Below are 16,806 nucleotides of genomic sequence, written 5' to 3'. Positions count from 1 at the left end.
AGTGAAGGAAGCCTTCAGGCCGGAGCAGGTATGAAGATACCTGGTGATATGTCTGTATCGTACAAACTCCAGTTTATACATGTGTGAAGTTATATCTTTATTTGTAAAGCACTTTTCAAAACAACTTATAAAGTGCTTTACTTCAAACAATATGACAGAGCAGACAGCTTGTTGTGTAGCGTGTTGTGTAGCGTGTTGTTGATCGGACGGCAGGAAACAGCCTCGGTAGCAAACAGCTGATTTATTGTCGTTACAAACTCATGCAAAACTTCACTTCAACAGAAACAACGAGAAAAAGTTCAAACAAGTCGTCATGACGCAGGACACCGTGGTTACCGTGACAACAGCCACTGGTTCAGTCTCGGGCTGCCATGGAAACCAGCTGCCACTGCGTCAGATTCAAACAAGGTTTGACCCCCGATCTGACCTCTGACCCCAGCAGCACAGATATGTCATCAGTGACATCACAGCCTGAAGTTCGATTAAAATCCTCCATGTTCTGTTTTTAGAAAAGCAGCTGACCTGTGATCAGCTCCTGTCCAGATGATGACATCAACAGGAAGTGATGTCACATCAGGCGGGACTCGGTCATGTTGTTTCCTCACTTTTGAACTTTGTTCTGTTTGTGTGAGGGTCAGAGGTCACGAGGGTTCGTTAAGACTCGACCTCAGTCAGTGCAGCTCTCTCTCTCACATTGACAGTTCATGCTGTAATAAATAAAACATCCATAGCATCTATAAATTTCCACTTTAGAATATATATATTTATATGTTAATATACGTGATTGTGTTTGAATAGATTTGTTATAATCATGTTCAGTTTCTGACTCAACATCAAGAGTTCAAAAATGTTCCTCAGTTTCATCTGGAGTGTGATTTGTCCAGACGGCCCTCGAACGCACCGCCCCTCAGCAGAGACTGTAGGGCTGTTTGCCCTGAGCTTTGCCTCCAAGGTGAACCCCCCCCCACCCCCACCCCTGTCAGCAGGACACTATATCCCAGCATGCTTAGCTCGCAGCTGTTAAATAAGACTCAACAAATATAGCGTGAAATGTGCTGATTGGACGAAACGCTGGTCTCCAGGTCGACCCCCGACCTTCTGAACGCCAGAAGCTGAAATGAAGGACAGAGCGTTGTCTTCCTGCAAGACTCTGCTCAGGGTAAAAAAACACGTTTATCTTATGCCTGTAAGACAAGAAGGAGGGCGAGACGTTTTCAAATGCAGCTGTTTCTAAACTGCAGGGACATTCAACCAGGAGAGAAGACAGAGACAGACAGAGGGGGTGAGGCGTCCCTCCGTCCCTCCGTCCCTCCGTCCCTCTCTTTGTTCATCAGAGTCAATCTGAAGAAGGACGACAGGATTTCTCTCTCTCCTCTCGTCAGGTGAAGAAAGATGGAGACATGTTTAAGTTGTTAGTCCTCTTCTCTCCAGCTCCCTGGTCTGCTTCAGCTCTTTGATCCTGCAACAGGAAACACAGTGTGTGAGACCTGAGTGTGTGTCTGTGAGTTACCTGTGTGTGTGTGTGTGTTACCTGTATATGTGTTTGTGTTACCTGTATGTGTGTTTGTGTTACCTGTACATGTGTTTGTGTTACCTGTATGTGTGTTTGTGTTACCTGTACATGTGTTTGTGTTACCTGTATGTGTGTTTGTGTTACCTGTATGTATGTGTGTGTGTGTGTGTTACCTGTGTGTATGTGTTACCTGTATATGTGTGTTACCTGTGTGTGTGTGTGTGTGTCTGTGTGTGTATGTGATACCTGTGTGTTTGTGTCTGTGAGTTACCTGTGTGTGTTTTACCTGTGTGTGAGTTACCAGTGTGTGTGTGTTACCTGTGTGTGTGTGTCTGTGTGTTACCTGTATGTGTGTGTTACCTGTGTATGTATCTGTTACCTGTGTGTGTTACCTTAGTGTGTGTGTGTGTTACCTGTGTGTGTGTTACCTGTGTGTGTGATATCTGTGTATGTGTCTGTTACCTGTGTGTGTTACCTTAGTGTGTGTGTGTGTGTGTGTGTGTGTGTGTTACCTGTGTGTGTGTTACCTGTATATGTGTGTGTATGTGTGTGTGTGTTACCTGTGTGTGTGTGTTACCTGTGTGTGTGATACCTGTGTATGTGTCTGTTACCTGTGTGTGTTACCTTAGTGTGTGTGTGTGTGTGTGTGTTACCTGTGTGTGTGTTACCTGTGTCTGCAGCGTCTCAGGAACCTCATGATCTTTCTTGCTGCCTGGTCTTGTTTCTTTGTCAAGAACGAGCCCCTGATTGACACATGATCAATATTAGCTGTCAATCAACCACAGACCAGTGGCGTCTGATTGGCTAGTGGATCGAGTTCTTAGCGATGATTGAATCTTAATAGACTATTGGTGGAACACATGAACCTGGTTCATCCTCTGCAGTGATCTGAATGGTGATCAGCTGATCAGACGTATTGGTGGTGAAGGGGGCGGGGCTCTTACTTGATCTTGGGGTTGTGGCCGGCGGCTCCTCGCGGCGCCTGCTTCAGCCGCTCGTACTCCTTGTAGCTGCGGTAGTACTGCTGGATGAGGACGGCCGCCCGCCGGCTCTGCTGGAAGCGCTTCTGCTCGTAGTACGACCGGAACTTGGACTGGATCAAGATGGCCGCCTGCGTCATCTTCTTGTAGAGCGCGAACTGAGGACACAGAGTTTGAAATCACCAGAGAGGAAGGAGAAGAGACGCCGTGAAGACCGGATCGACCAATCACATCGGATCACAATGTGTCCACCAGTCTGTGGACAGTCGGTTGGAAAATGTCACTTTCTCATAGACTACCATCGGAGTCGCCCCCTGCTGGTCAGTGCACAGAAATCAGGTGGTCGGGCACTTCAGCTTCAGCTTCATGTCCATTTTTATAAACACTATCATTGAAAGTGTTTTGTATAAAAAAAGGTCAGAGGTCAAAGGAATGAACTTTATTACTTTTCAATATTTATATAAGTCAATCAGGATCAAAACATTTGTGACAGACGACTGAATCAAGCTGTCCACATACTTTTGGCTTCATGCAGGTTTCATACAAAGATAACACACACACAAAAAACACACACACACAAACACAACTGCATCTACTAGTCAGCAATTTTACCTTCAGTGCTATCCATGTTAGCTAGCCAGAGAGAGAGAGAAAGGAATGGTAAAGAGACACAGCAGGTTAGTTGAGTGTTAGTGAAGCCTGAGGACACACACGCACACACACGCACACGCACACACACACACACACACACCTGTTTGTACTTCCTGTAGCATCTCTGGATGACGGCGGCAGCGATGTCCTGCTGCTCTTTTAACCTTCGACCCTGAACACAGAGGAGCAGGAGGAAAACATGAACCAGCTGTGTTCGGCCTCCAGATGGCGCTGTCACATCAACTGACTTCACTCAGACCCTCCACATCGTGGGACCATGTTTATTAACATGTTATTTAACATACATTAACGGTCCAGATGAAAGGATCTTTTAGCAGAAATCCAATATAAAATAATCATAGTATTAATGTTTTCACTAGTGTTACCTCTAAATTGTAGTTTTCTTTGCCCTAGACTGCACAGTTTATATTTAAATACTCTATATTAACATTCTTTATATTTAAATACTCTATATTAACAAACTTTATATTTAAATACTCTATATTAACATTCTTTATATTTAAATACTCTATATTAACAAACTTTATATTTAAATACTCTATATTAACATTCTTTATATTTAAATACTCTATATTAACAAACTTTATATTTAAATACTCTATATCAACATTCTTTATATTTAAATACTCTATATTAACAAACTTTATATTTAAATACAGGAACGGCTCCTCTCTACGGAGGCAGCCATGTTTTTTACAGGAGCTCAGACTGGACAAACTAAACTTCAGATAACTGAAACTACCACAGGTTCTCCTTCACGTTTTGAGGGATGTTCAGCAGCAACATGACACTTCACCACTAGATGGCACTGAATCCTACAGACTGCACCTTTAAGGACAGGACGGATCAGCTCAGTGAACAGGACGTGTAGCAGTGTGTGTTGTTGTGTAGCAGTGTGTTGTTGTGTAGCAGTGTGTGTTGTGGACCTTGTATCTCCTGAAGGCGTTCTGGATGATCCTGGCGGCCTCGTACAGTTCCCTCTGCTCCCCGTCCGTCAGCGTCAGCAGGGCGAAGTCTCTCTCCATCTTCCCATTGGCTGAGGCGTTCAGGAACTCCGCCCATGCTGCAGAGGAGGGGGGGCGGAGCCTCTGGAGGGCTAGTGCACTTAGAGGTGAGGGGGGGCACACCCGCCTGCGCACACACACACATGCATTTCAATGGGCGAGACACTTTCTTTCAACAGTCCTGATGTACAGATCCTTTAGGGCGGGGCTTACCTGGGAGGAGAGTGTGTGTGAGTGTCCACTGTGTCCAGGTAAGTAGCCAACCAGGTGTCCTGTCTTTCTCTGAGCGGTGACTCCGCCCCCCTTGGGAAGTCCTCTAGCTTGATTCGCTCAGGTGTCGCCTCAATGATTTGTTCTGCTAGTGTTGCCATGTCAACCTGTTGTGTCGGGGGGGGGGGGGGGGTAACCATAGCAAAAGACATCAGATGTTTTCAACAACAAAATAAAACTAATATACAACAATAAACCTCCAAGTCAGTACAGCACCACGAAGTATGGGCTGGGACAAGGACTGACCTCTGGGACTAACCTCTGGGACTAACCTCTGGAACTGACCTCTGGGCCTAACCTCTGGGACTAACCTCTGGAACTGACCTCTGGGACTAACCTCACGGACTAAACTCACGGACTAAACTCACGGACTAAACTGAAGATTAACCTCTAGGACTAAACTGAAGACTAACCTCTGGGACTAACCTCTGGGACTAACCTCTGGGACTAACCTCTGGGACTAACCTCTGGGACTAACCTCTGGGACTAACCTCTGGGACTAACCTCTGGGACTAACCTCTGGGACTAACCTCTGGGACTCAACTGAAGACTAAGCTCTGGGACTAAGCTCTGGGACTAACCTCTGGGACTAACCTCTGGGACTAACCTCTGGGACTAACCTCTGGGACTAACCTGAGGACTAACCTCTGGGACTAACCTCTGGGACTAAGCTCTGGGACTAAGCTCTGGGACTAAGCTCTGGGACTAACCTCTGGGACTAACCTCTGGGACTAACCTCTGGGACTAACCTCTGGGACTAACCTCTGGGACTAACCTCTGGGAATAACCTCTGGGAATAACCTCTGGGACTAACCTCTGGGACTAACCTCTGGGACTAAGCTCTGGGACTAACCTCTGGGACTAAGCTCTGGGACTAACCTCTGGGACTAACCTCTGGGACTAACCTCTGGGACTAACCTCTGGGACTAACCTCTGGGACTAACCTCTGGGACTAACCTCTGGGACTAACCTCTGGGACTAACCTCTGGGACTAACCTTGCATGTTGGTGAAGTGTAGTTGTGAGGCGGTTACCTGCAGCACCTCCTCCTCCAGGTACTCTTCCTCCTCGCCTTCGTTCTCGGCGTTCTCGCTGTAGCTCATCAGCTGCTCCTCCAGCCTCGCCGCGGCGTGCACCCGCCGCCCGCCGGCCGTGTGGGCGTGTGCATGTGTGTAAACATGCGTGTGGCCGGGGGAGGCGCTCTCATAGTCCATGAGGTAGAGAGAAGAGTCTCTGGAACCTCCGGGGTTCAGACCTGTGACATCGATCGGCTCGGAAATGGTTTCATGGAATCCAGCGTTGGGCTCTTCCCCCCACATGGACACAGGAGGGAGTGAGGTCATCAGGGGGGAGGGGGCAGAGGGAGGGGAGACAGGCAGCGAAGAGGAGGGGGAGAAAGAAGAAGAAGGGGAGGATGGGGAGGTGTCCATGGGGGCGGGGCCACTCGAGTAGGCAGAGCTCGGGGAGGAGGAGGAGGGGTCACTGGGAGAGGGGAGGCTGCTGGACGAGCTCAGACCTGAGAGGAGAGAGAGGGAAGACTGTCACAGCCAATCAGAGCACCAGAATCCTGTAACATGACGTGTGTGTGTTACCTGTGTCTGGGCTCGTGGACAGAGGCGACAGGGGCGGCTGTGGCGTGGCCGGTGTGTCTGCTTCAGACATGTGTGTGTCCCTGGGCGTGGTGTGAGGCACTGTGCGCTGTGTGTGTAGCTCCTCCAGCGCCGTGGCGAGTCGGGTGTGTCCTCGGGAGCGAGCGACAGCAAGAGGCAGACGTCCCAGCGAATCAGGGATCCCCAGAGCCAGACTGTTCCAGCTGTAGAGGAGCTCCGCTGCCCTCTGGTGGCCCAGAGCACACGCCCACATCTGGAACGCACAAACACGTTTAACAAGAGAAGAGAGCCGGTGGTGGAACCCACTTGTTATAGCCACAGGTGTGTTACGGTTGTGTGTTTGTTTTACCAGCGGGGTGCAGGAGAAGTGGTCGACGTTGAGAGGATCAACTTCCTGTTCCAAGTCTAAACTGTCACTGCTCACGCTCCTACGAGGAAACACAACAGCTGCAGTCAACCACAAAGAGTGTGTGTGAGGATCAGGTGTGTGTGTGTGTGTGTGTGTGTGTGTGTGTGTGTGTGTGTGTGTACCTCCAGCGGATCAGAGTGTGGATCAGGTGTGTGTATCCCTGTGCAGCAGCCAGGTGGAGCAGAGTCATCCCACGGTGACGGACTGAGTGATGAAGCCTCTCTCCTCCTCTTCCTCCTCCTCCCCATCGTCCGACCCTCATCATTCGTTCACAAACTCCCACAATCCTCCTCTCAAACCACTGCGAGGACTGAGACACAGACAGTGAGGTCACAGTGATGTCACAGTGAGGTCACAGTGATGTCACAGTGAGGTCACAGTGATGTATCTGGACTGACTTAGGTGAACCAGTCATGTGACAATAGAAGAATCAGCTGATCCAGGAATTGGCTTCACTCTTGATGTCTCTGCGACCTCACCTGTTCCTGCTCCTCAGGTAGGGTTGGTGGAGGGGGTGCTGCCAGCTGGTGGCTGTGTTGTTGTCGTTGTTGTTGTTGCTGCTGCTGCTGGTTGTTATCACGGGCGGCCATCTCTGCCATCCTCCGCTCCATCTGCTCCAGACGCTCCAGGATGGACATCCTGAACTGATTATCTGTCCAGAAAATAAACAGAGTGAGACCTCCTGACAGTTAGTCCACATACATGTCCCATAATGCACCTGGTTCCTGTCGTCCTTTGTAACAGGGACTGATGACCTCGCTGTCAGACCATGATGATGCTTTTTACAGTGTTTGACCTGTTGATCTCTGATTGGCTCAGATCAGTAACTGAAAGGTTCCAGAGTCAAATGCTGCTCTACTGCCCCCTACAGGCCGTCACAACTCAATCCTAATAAATGTGTGAAAATTGTTAAATTAGCTGCAGATTGTAAAACATTAAGATTCTCAAAGAAACACCTTTCAGGTGGATTGTGGATAAAATGAGGTGACGACAACATCCACAGGAAGTGATGTCACAACGGGTCATATCAACATGTGTCGACAGTAAAGACGAGGTGTCGGGGTGTGGAGGAGGGATTGTTTCTGACCGTCCAATGAGAGCCAGTCGAGCTGCGAGCTGGGCAGGGAGCTGGCGTTCCTCGCTCGGTACTCGAACAGAACAGACGAAGAAACGGAACCGGCCGACTCCAGAACCTGCAGACAAACCAAACCAGCCTCGTGGGCTGAGGGGGGACAGACAACATCCATCAGAGATACACAACGTCCATCAGAGATACACAACGTCCATCAGAGATACACAATGTCCATCAGAGACATGCAAAAACTGCTCTTGAATACATTTTAAACATGGGACACAAGGTAATGATTCATATGAGCGTTTAGCTTTGTATTGTATTAAGTTAGTATTACAGCGTTTCACCTAGGATTTTGTGTGTCCGTCTGTGATTATGTGTGAGTGCGCTCTGCAGTGTGCATACAATTTTGTGTGTGTGTCTGTGTGTGTACCGGGGCAGTAGCAGCGCAGTACTCCAGGCTGGATCAGAGATGCAGGGACGGTGCTCTGATCGAAAACACACGAGTATCGACCCAACAGCTCGCTCCACGGACCCGTTATCAACACCTTCACACCCCCCTGCAAACAGACACACACACTTGATCAGACAAGACGTCACGTTTATGATCATCATATTTAAACATGATCTGTTGATGATGTCATTGGTAAATCGGATGAATATTGAGCTGATCAATCAGTTCCTCACTGATCAGTTATTTACTGTCAGTGATTATTGGAGATTACCTCGGGGTAGGACCACTCTGGGGAGAAGTCGGTGATAGAGGCCAGGCGGCTGGAGGAGGGGGAGGGTAGCGGGTGAGGGAAGGGGAGGAAGGACGAGGAGGGAGAGGGCTGGGGGGGCACCATGTATCGAACCCCTGCCGCAAACACAGCTGGGTTTGTTGTGACGGCGGTGGGGGGGTGAGCTGCGACGGGATTGGCCTCCTCTGTGATGAGGTCAGAGATCAGGTCCGGAAACTGGCTGTCGAAGGAGATGTCAAGCTCCTCCCCTGCCTGTTCGCAGGGCCCCGCCTCCTCCTCCAGGGGAGTGTCCATGCAGGCGTCCTCCGAGTTGTAGCCCCGCCCACTCTCCTCCTTCACCTGAATCTGACACGTTGCCAGGTGAGCTGGAACCAGTGACGACTGCTGCAGCCCCAGGGGCTGATGGGATATCTGCGCCGGGGGCGGGGCTCCAGTGACAGACTGGTGACTGTAGGGCTGTCTCAGAACCAATGAATGCTGTCCATTATCTTGTCTTTGCGCCTGATTGGCTGGCTGGGTACGAGCGGCTGCCGAGTCTTGACCAACCAGGAGCAGCGACGCAGCGCTACTTCCTGTCTGTTGCTGTAGCAACGAAGCAGAGGAGGCGTGGCTCGGCTGAAATTGAAATCAAATAAAAACAAAACTAATCTTTAATAACCTCGTTGATTTCAAACTTAATATCTGCTGATCAATTTTTGTGATGGTTGACTGACTCACCTGCAGCAGCGCCAGTTTGGTGGGAGGAGCTCTGCTTTCATCATCGTCATCCTCGTCTCTACGGTCCTTCACCTCCTCTTCATCGCCCCCCACCTCCTCCTCCCCCCTCCTTCCCTCAGACTGCCCCAGAGCATCAAGCTCCAGGCAAAGGGGGAGGAGGGGCGGGGCCACAGAGGAGGTGGGAGACAGGGAGAGGGAGGGGGGGACGGAGGACGAAGGTGGAGAGGAAGATGAAGAGTCTCGCTTGTCCGCATCAGAGGAGGAGAAGGAGAGAGAGGAGAGCGAGGAGGGAGGGGAGACGGAGGAGGGAGGGGTTGACGTGGGGGAGAGGGAGAGCGCGAGTGAGGGGGGGGAGAGAGGGGAGGAAGATGAGCAGAGGACAGGGGAGGGAGTGGAGGAGGAGGGGTGAGGAGGGCCACCATATGTCTGACCCTCTTTGGGGGAGTTTAGGAAGGAGTCAGGGTCAAAGGCGGGGGGAAGGCATGGGGGAAGGGGAGGTGGTGAAGGGGAGGAGGGGGGGGGAGGAGGTGTGGCAGCGGCAGGAGGAGCAGGGGAGCGGAGTGAGGTAGAGGAGGACGAGGGGGTGAGGAGCATGCCTCCGATAACAGGAGACGGGAGGAGGGTGAGGGAGAGGGTGGCGACACCCGGCGCCTGTACGGTGGGAGGGGGGAGGGAGGAGGGAGGGGAGGGGCAGGTGGGCGTGCTTTCAGAAGGGGGGAGGGCGGGGGAGAGCAGCAACTGCCCCGAACGGGTGAGTGACAGACTCCTCCCCTGTCCCCCCTCGTCCCCTCTGACCCCCTCCCCTCCAGTGATGGCTGTTGCCATGACGATGACAGCATTCTGTGGCAGCGCCACGGTCGTCAGGTGGCTGCTCCGGTCGCCGTAGAAACCGTTGCTCATGGTGACGGTGGCTGTGTGGGGCGGGGGGGGCGACGAGGCCGAGCTGCGAATCAGAAAGAAGACTGAGTCACCCCTCCTCCTAATTGGTTCTCATCAGTCACATGCAAAGCATCGCTAGCACTTCCTGTCAGTAGCACTTCCTGTCAGTAACACTTCCTGTCAGTAGCACTTCCTGTCAGTAGCACTTCCTGTCAGTAACACACTTCCTGTCAGTAGCACTTCCTGTCAGTAGCACTTCCTGTCAGTAACAAACTTCCTGTCAGTAACACACTTCCTGTCAGTAACACACTTCCTGTCAGTAACACACTTCCTGTCAGTAGCACTTCCTGTCAGTAGTACTTCCTGTCAGTAGTAGACAATCTACTTCCTGTTTACACCACATGACCAGTGTATGTGAAAGGTCATGTGACCCGTGTGTTCAGGTTGGGGGGGGGGGGGGGGGGGTGTTCTACTCTGATGGTTACAAACAGAAACAGGAAGTGGAAGACTCACCTGGAGGCGGGGCAGGGAGAAGAGGCTGGGCTGCTCTGAGCCTGGAGGTGAGGCAGCTTGGCTTCTCCTCCCCCTCCTCCCCCGGCTGCCTCCCCCCCCTCAGAGCAGAGGGGGGAGGGGGAGGGCCTGCAGGAGGAGGGGGGCAGCTTTGGGGAGATGATGCGGTGCTTGGTGCTGTTACAGCGGTGAGGAATGTTCACACCTGGAGACACTTCACACACATACAGCTGCAGGTCAGTCTGAGTCCACGGTGATGTCACGGTGATGTCACAGTGATGTCACGGCAGTGTGTGCGTTACCTTGGGCTGTGTTACACAGACAGGTGTGTGTGCGAGGCTGGGGTTTGGTTCTCTGTCGGTCCAGGATGTGTTGAACCAGCTCCTCGATGCTGAAGTCACCTGAGCCCAGAGAACACTTCATACTGTGAACTGAGACAAACAACGCCAGTCAACACACACCACAATCACACACACTGCATCACAGGTGTTAAGTGTGTGCTCATACACATGGGCTTCAGCTGGTTCAGCAGATCGTCTCGGCTCCACCTCACACTGTCATGGCGGTCGGCCACTGCACACAGCAGCGGACTGCATTTCCCAGAATCCTCCAGGGAAGGCACGTTCAGGTAGTGCACGAGCACAATGTCTGGGTTCTGCAACACACACACACACACACACAGTTATAAGGACATTAGCTCAAATGCAATGCAGTGTGTGTTATATCTGTGTGTTACTGTGTGTGTACCTGCAGCAGCCAGTAGCATCGTCTGTGGAATGTCGGTACGATGGAGGAATGGACGTAGCAGCCGTACAGGCACTGAGAGGACACACAGCTGTTAGCATCAGTTAGCATCATTGACGCTAACAACATATCTGAGCAGCTCATTACTTCTCAAGCCTCCATAACAACTGTATTCTTAGAGCTACGACTCCCCCTTCAGGTAAACCCTTGAACTGCACTGTTTTGTGAACATTACAACAGGAACGTTTCCTCTGGTTTTCTTTCACTGGAGCTTTGTGGTTGATGAGTGAAGTTGACAGTTGAAGTCGACAGGTGATCAGAATAAAAACAAACGTCTCCAGTCTTACACATTCCTGATCAATATACTGGTTCTGAATCAAAGAGTCACATGTTTCAATATCTTCACTGCAGCTGGTTCTTCCATTCTAATATTCAGATTCATTCTTAGATGAAACCAATATGTTTCTGACTAAAACACAAAGGAACTGGATTATAATTCAATCAACCAACAATAATGTCAGTGCTGTCAGTCATCAGTAGTGACAGGAGTGTCCTGCAGGAGGCGCAGTGGGCAGCACACCTCCATGCCCTGGACCTTGAGCTTCATGTGGTCCTCTCTTGTCGTCTTCCCATCCTTCCTTTTCTTCCAGCAGTATCCATCCTTCCTGTACTTCACCTTCTTCCTGTTGTACAGGATGATGCTGCCGTTCTTCGGCCTGAAAGAAAGAGCAGAGAAGCTGTTATTACTTCCTGTGGGGCCAGGTGTTAAAACCAGGTGTGACGCTCTGGTTCATACCTGGTTTTCAGGCTGCAGGAGAGCCACTCGTCATGTCTGTCAAATGTAATCAGGTAAGAAGCGATCTCCTGCAGAGACAAAGAGACAAAGAGACTAAGAGACTAAGAGACTAAGCTAACAGGGTGAAGATCTTGACAGTACAGTTTCACACACATTCATACAGTGCATCTATGTTCAGCAGGTTCTTGACACACACAGCCAGCACAGCCGAGGACACCTGGCATGCAGTAAGGACACGAGGGGGGGGGGGGGGGGGGGGGGTGTCTGTGTGTGTGTACACAACTAGGGTTAGGGAAGTGAATAAATGACCAACATGGTTCCCCTTGTCGTTTTATTTTGGCACTTCCTGTTCATGTTCTCTAACGCTCACCTCGTTAGTGTTCCAGCGCAGACGCTCGTTAGGCAGCGTGGACGAGCGGGGGAGACACTCGAGCAGCTTGTTGGGAAGAAACACTTTCCTCTGCACTTTGTTCTCTGCACACACACACACACACACACAGAATATCATATTTCATATTCATCACCTGTCACACTAAAGCTGATTCAGACATGAGCTGCAGTCGGATCCAGAGAATCTCCAGAGTTTGTTTCACAGCAGCAGATCCTCCTCATGGTTCAGGTGGGGGGGGGCAGAAACACACAGGAAGTGACCTGTTACCTCTTCTACAATGCACACCACGTTGTTACCATGGCAACAGAACTGGGGCTCTCTGGTGTGACGTCACACACTCAGAGGGGGGGGAGACTGACCTGTCTCCGTGGAAACCATGTCCTTGTTGCTCATGGTGACGAGTCCATGCGGGATGATTCTCACGCAACGCACCGCCCGCTCTCCCCTGCACACACACGCACAACACAACACAACACAACACAACACACACACTGATCAGAGGGAAACAACAACACACTCCTCCACCAGATCCATGTTGTCGACTTTAAATGTGCGTGGAAACTTTTACATGAAAACAGAAACTGAACTAATAGCTTGGTCTGTTTTAAACATGACGTCAAATCAATCAATCAACAATTAATCAATCAATTAATCGAGAAATCATCAATCAATCAATCAGTCAGACTTTATTTGTGAAGCACTTTTCATACATGAACAAATGACGCTCAAAGTGCTTCACCCCCCCCCCCCCCAGTCCTAATTGTGTCTGTTTCCACCTTCCACACATCCTTCCCCCAGAGGCCCAGCTCAGGCCTCGGACTCGCCTGACTGTAGCGTCCGCCTCCCTGCGCCTGTCAACCGGCTGTCAGCCCCTCCCGCCCCGCTAATGCTAACGTGCGGACGCTTCTCGTTGTGACGTCCCTGCGCCCGGAGCCTTTCACCGGACATTAGCTTCCACCTGCCGGGCCCCGTGTGAGACGACACCGAGCCACCGAGACACATTCACCCGGTGAAACACGGATGTTTGCTGGTTTAGCTACTCAGCTAGCCGGTAGCCGTTAGCCGCCGAGGCTAGCTCCGACCAAACAGCTGCTGGAGCTCCGGGTTGAAACGTGCCAACCCGGGTCAGTCTGATGGGCCTGACCCCCGGACACACACCCAACAATAACCCGGGTTAATCAGCATCAGCCCGGAGCGGACAGGAAGTTTACACCAGAGTTAAAGCTCCTTTACCTTCCGCCTTCAGCGCAGCCGCCATCTTCTCTGGCTCTGACGTCACTGTGTGGCTACAGTCGTGGGGGGTATCGACTCTCACACACTCTCACACACTCTCTCTCTCTCTCTCTCTCTCTCACACACACACACACACAAACAGATAAAACCTAACATTTAATGTTTGAATCAAGTTACAGAATGAATTGATTTACATCATCGATAAAAAGGTTATGTTAAGGTCAGGGTTGTCCCATAGAGGGGTCAGGGTCAGGGTTGTCCCATAGAGGGTTTAGGGTCAGGGTTGTCCCATAGAGGGTTTAGGGTCAGGGTTGTCCCATAGAGGGGTCAGGGTCAGGGTTGTCCCATAGAGGGGTCAGGGTCAGGGTTGTCCCATAGAGGGTTTAGGGTCAGGGTTGTCCCATAGAGGGGTCAGGGTCAGGGTTGTCCCATAGAGGGTTTAGGGTCAGGGTTGTCCCATAGAGGGGTCAGGGTCAGGGTTGTCCCATAGAGGGTTTAGGGTCAGGGTTGTCCCATAGAGGGTTTAGGGTCAGGGTTGTCACATAGAGGGGTCAGGGTTGTCCCATAGAGGGTTTAGGGTCAGGGTTGTCCCATAGAGGGGTCAGGGTTGTCCCATAGAGGGGTTAGGCTCAGGGTTGTCCCATATAGGGGTCAGGGTCAGGGTTGTCCCATAGAGGGGTCAGGGTCAGGGTTGTCCCATAGAGGGGTTATGGTCAGGGTTGTCCCATAGAGGGGTCAGGGTCAGGGTTGTCCCATAGAGGGGTCAGGGTTGTCCCATAGAGGGGTCAGGGTCAGGGTTGTCCCAAAGAGGGGTTAGGGTCAGGGTTGTCCCATAGAGGGGTCAGGGTCAGGGTTGTCCCATAGAGGGGTCAGGGTTGTCCCATAGAGGGTTTAGGGTCAGGGTTGTCCCATAGAGGGGTCAGGGTTGTCCCATAGAGGGTTTAGGGTCAGGGTTGTCCCATAGAGGGGTCAGGGTTGTCCCATAGAGGGGTTAGGCTCAGGGTTGTCCCATATAGGGGTCAGGGTCAGGGTTGTCCCATAGAGGGGTTATGGTCAGGGTTGTCCCATAGAGGGGTTAGGGTCAGGGTTGTCCCATAGAGGGGTTAGGGTCAGGGTTGTCCCATAGAGGGGTCAGGGTTGTCCCATAGAGGGGTTAGGGTCAGGGTTGTCCCATAGAGGGGTCAGGGTCAGGGTTGTCCCATAGAGGGGTCAGGGTTGTCCCATAGAGGGGTTAGGGTCAGGGTTGTCCCATAGAGGGGTCAGGGTTGTCCCATAGAGGGGTCAGGGTTGTCCCATAGAGGGGTTAGGGTCAGGGTTGTCCCATAGAGGGGTCAGGGTTGTCCCATAGAGGGGTTAGGGTCAGGGTTGTCCCATAGAGGGGTCAGGGTCAGGGTTGTCCCATAGAGGGGTCAGGGTCAGGGTTGTCCCATAGAGGGGTCAGGGTCAGGGTTGTCCCATAGAGAGGTTAGGGTCAGGGTTGTCCCATAGAGGGGTCAGGGTTGTCCCATAGAGGGGTCAGGGTCAGGGTTGTCCCATAGAGGGGTTGTCCCTGTGAAGACAAACGAGGACACGAGAGACATTTAGAGAAAATATCTGAGGTTTATTTCGTATAAAAGTGGAGCAGGTCGTCCAGCAGGGGGCGCTGGGCTGTGTCAGGTGGAAGAAGCTGCTTCTATCAGCTGTTCATTATTTACATCAGACTCAGGAGTTTTGTTCCTTCCTGACGAACTGAAGTTTTTCTGTGCGTCTGATTCAAAAGGAGCAAACAGCTGATTCTCCAGTTCAGCTTTTCTTCTTCAACCTGTTCTGACTTCCTGTTCTGCAGATGTCACTCAGATCAGATAAATCCCTGAAGTCCAGTGAGGAGCTGAACATGTGAACCTGGTTTCAGTCCAACTCGTCACTTCAGTGAGTTTGATGAAACGTTACGTGCACAGCTTGAACACCAGTTGAGCCTGATCCGAGCCTTACGCCCGATTCTGAGGCTTTAATATGAAATACAGAAGTGAAGTTAAAGTCGTCTCACTGATCCTGGGACCCCCTCCCCTCCATGCCCCCCCCCCCCCCCCCCCCTTCCTCCTGTCGTCTGATTGGTCAGAATAAAAGTCTGGATTCTTTTCCAATGGTAACCTCAGGCTCATGTCTGATTTAAAAACATTGTCCACAGACAAAACCCTTCCTGCTAGGTTTTCACATTAAAAGCCTCCAACTAGAGAGCAGTGCTGAGATCATGTGACTTTTGCAGGACAGACAGATCGGAGCTGTGCACCTGACAGACGCTGGGTAGACGTCACGTGACCTGACATCAGGTCACGTGACTGTTAAGAACCAGCGGCTTGTTCCTTTAAATCAGAGAAACTCAACTCAGCCAACCAATCAACCAACTCATGAAAAAAGATCTGATCAGCTGTTTACACAGAGAAGTACAAAATAAAGAGAAAGATTTACTGTGAGAAGAAAAAAAGATCAGATTTAAAAACTCCACGGGAACATGTGTGTGTGTGTGTCTGTGTGTGTGTGGGTGTGTTCATATGACGGTGACGTGTCCCCCTCCTCGTCCATGTGACGGCTCGGCTCCGGGGTCAAGGGTCATCACATGCCCTGCCTGATGCTCTGGATGATCTGAAAAATGGCTGCGAAAATAAAATCAGAATAAAAGTCAATTTAAATCAAATTTTAAAACAAAGACAATCTGTTCAATAAATCAGCTGATTTGTGATATGAAGGAAATAAAGTGTCAGTGATTCCTTAGAAGTCGATGACAAGGTGAGTTTTAAACCTTTGATAAATAAAAAGACAAAAGTAAAGAATATGAATTAAGTCAATGATGATGAAACATGATTATTTAATAGAAACATAAATGTTCATCTTTTCTGTTTGGTCTATTCTGTGATGAAAATATAAATGTTAAACTGACAAAGCAGAAGTTTGATTCCTTCTTTTTTCTACGTGTGAGCGTTTGAATTTATCGTCTGATTCATGAACAGCTGAAGGTGAAACTCACCGGATCCACAAACCACGAAGACGAAGAGAGCGAGAAGCCACGGACCCACCGGAGACTTGTCATCAGTTACCGGCCGCTGGAAACACAACAACACAACAGCTCAACAGCTGGAATCATCCGACAACAGAGCAGCTAGTGTGATTCTTCCATCTGCTGCTAATGCTCCGTTATAAACAGGAGCTGAGGTGAAGTTTGATTTTTAATGTGTCCAACTTGAAATAAAAACCACATCATCAGAACGCAGTCCTGGGAGGAGGAGC

General features: G+C 50.6%; 2 protein-coding genes across 4 annotated transcripts in view; both read right to left on the bottom strand.

Moving 5' to 3' along the window:
• Nucleotides 1-222: 222 nt before the first annotated feature.
• camta2 (calmodulin binding transcription activator 2) lies at nt 223-13,642 on the bottom strand. Of its 3 annotated transcripts, XM_062383884.1 has the most exons (25): nt 13,543-13,640; nt 12,669-12,754; nt 12,289-12,392; nt 11,919-11,986; nt 11,703-11,838; nt 11,126-11,197; nt 10,886-11,033; nt 10,681-10,809; nt 10,382-10,592; nt 8,990-9,932; nt 8,255-8,887; nt 7,963-8,089; nt 7,545-7,679; nt 6,937-7,109; nt 6,580-6,767; nt 6,398-6,476; nt 6,031-6,301; nt 5,473-5,954; nt 4,383-4,546; nt 4,092-4,296; nt 3,245-3,316; nt 3,106-3,126; nt 2,458-2,651; nt 2,182-2,256; nt 223-1,459 (listed from the first exon to the last, which is right to left on the bottom strand). In XM_062383884.1, the coding sequence occupies exons 2-25, from the start codon at nt 12,700-12,702 to the stop codon at nt 1,405-1,407; spliced, it is 4,719 nt and encodes a 1,572-aa protein (XP_062239868.1). In that variant the 5' UTR covers nt 12,703-12,754; nt 13,543-13,640; the 3' UTR covers nt 223-1,404. The 3 variants fall into 3 exon arrangements, with proteins under 3 accessions (XP_062239868.1, XP_062239869.1, XP_062239870.1); XM_062383885.1 differs by lacking the exon at nt 3,106-3,126; XM_062383886.1 differs by lacking the exons at nt 223-1,459; nt 2,182-2,256; nt 2,458-2,651; ... (1 more) ...; nt 3,245-3,316; nt 4,092-4,296 and having other exon boundaries at nt 4,408-4,546; nt 5,436-5,954; nt 13,543-13,642.
• A 1,974-nt stretch (nt 13,643-15,616) lies between these two features.
• The window catches only part of zgc:85858 (uncharacterized protein LOC405879 homolog), a 2,865-nt gene continuing 1,675 nt past the window's right edge, over nt 15,617-16,806 (bottom strand). The window contains exons 2-3 of the mRNA XM_062384488.1: nt 16,547-16,622; nt 15,617-16,175 (exon numbers count right to left, since the gene is read on the bottom strand). Coding sequence (XP_062240472.1) covers nt 16,135-16,175; nt 16,547-16,622 — 117 coding nt within the window. The 3' untranslated portion in view covers nt 15,617-16,134. The remainder of the gene's footprint in view (nt 16,176-16,546; nt 16,623-16,806) is intronic.

Source organism: Platichthys flesus, chromosome 24, assembly GCF_949316205.1.
Source record: "Platichthys flesus chromosome 24, fPlaFle2.1, whole genome shotgun sequence".
NCBI lineage: Eukaryota > Metazoa > Chordata > Actinopteri > Pleuronectiformes > Pleuronectidae > Platichthys > Platichthys flesus.
This window is presented reverse-complemented; position numbering and strand designations above follow the sequence as displayed.

Coding starts and splice junctions, on each gene's coding strand:
- camta2 (XM_062383884.1), bottom strand. CDS start 12,702: ATGAGCAACAAGGACATGGTTTCCACGGAGACAG. Junction 11,987..12,288: donor TGCGCTGGAACACTAACGAG/GTGAGCGTTAGA, acceptor TTGTCTCTGCAG/GAGATCGCTTCTTACCTGAT. Junction 8,888..8,989: donor CCAAACTGGCGCTGCTGCAG/GTGAGTCAGTCA, acceptor TTTCAATTTCAG/CCGAGCCACGCCTCCTCTGC.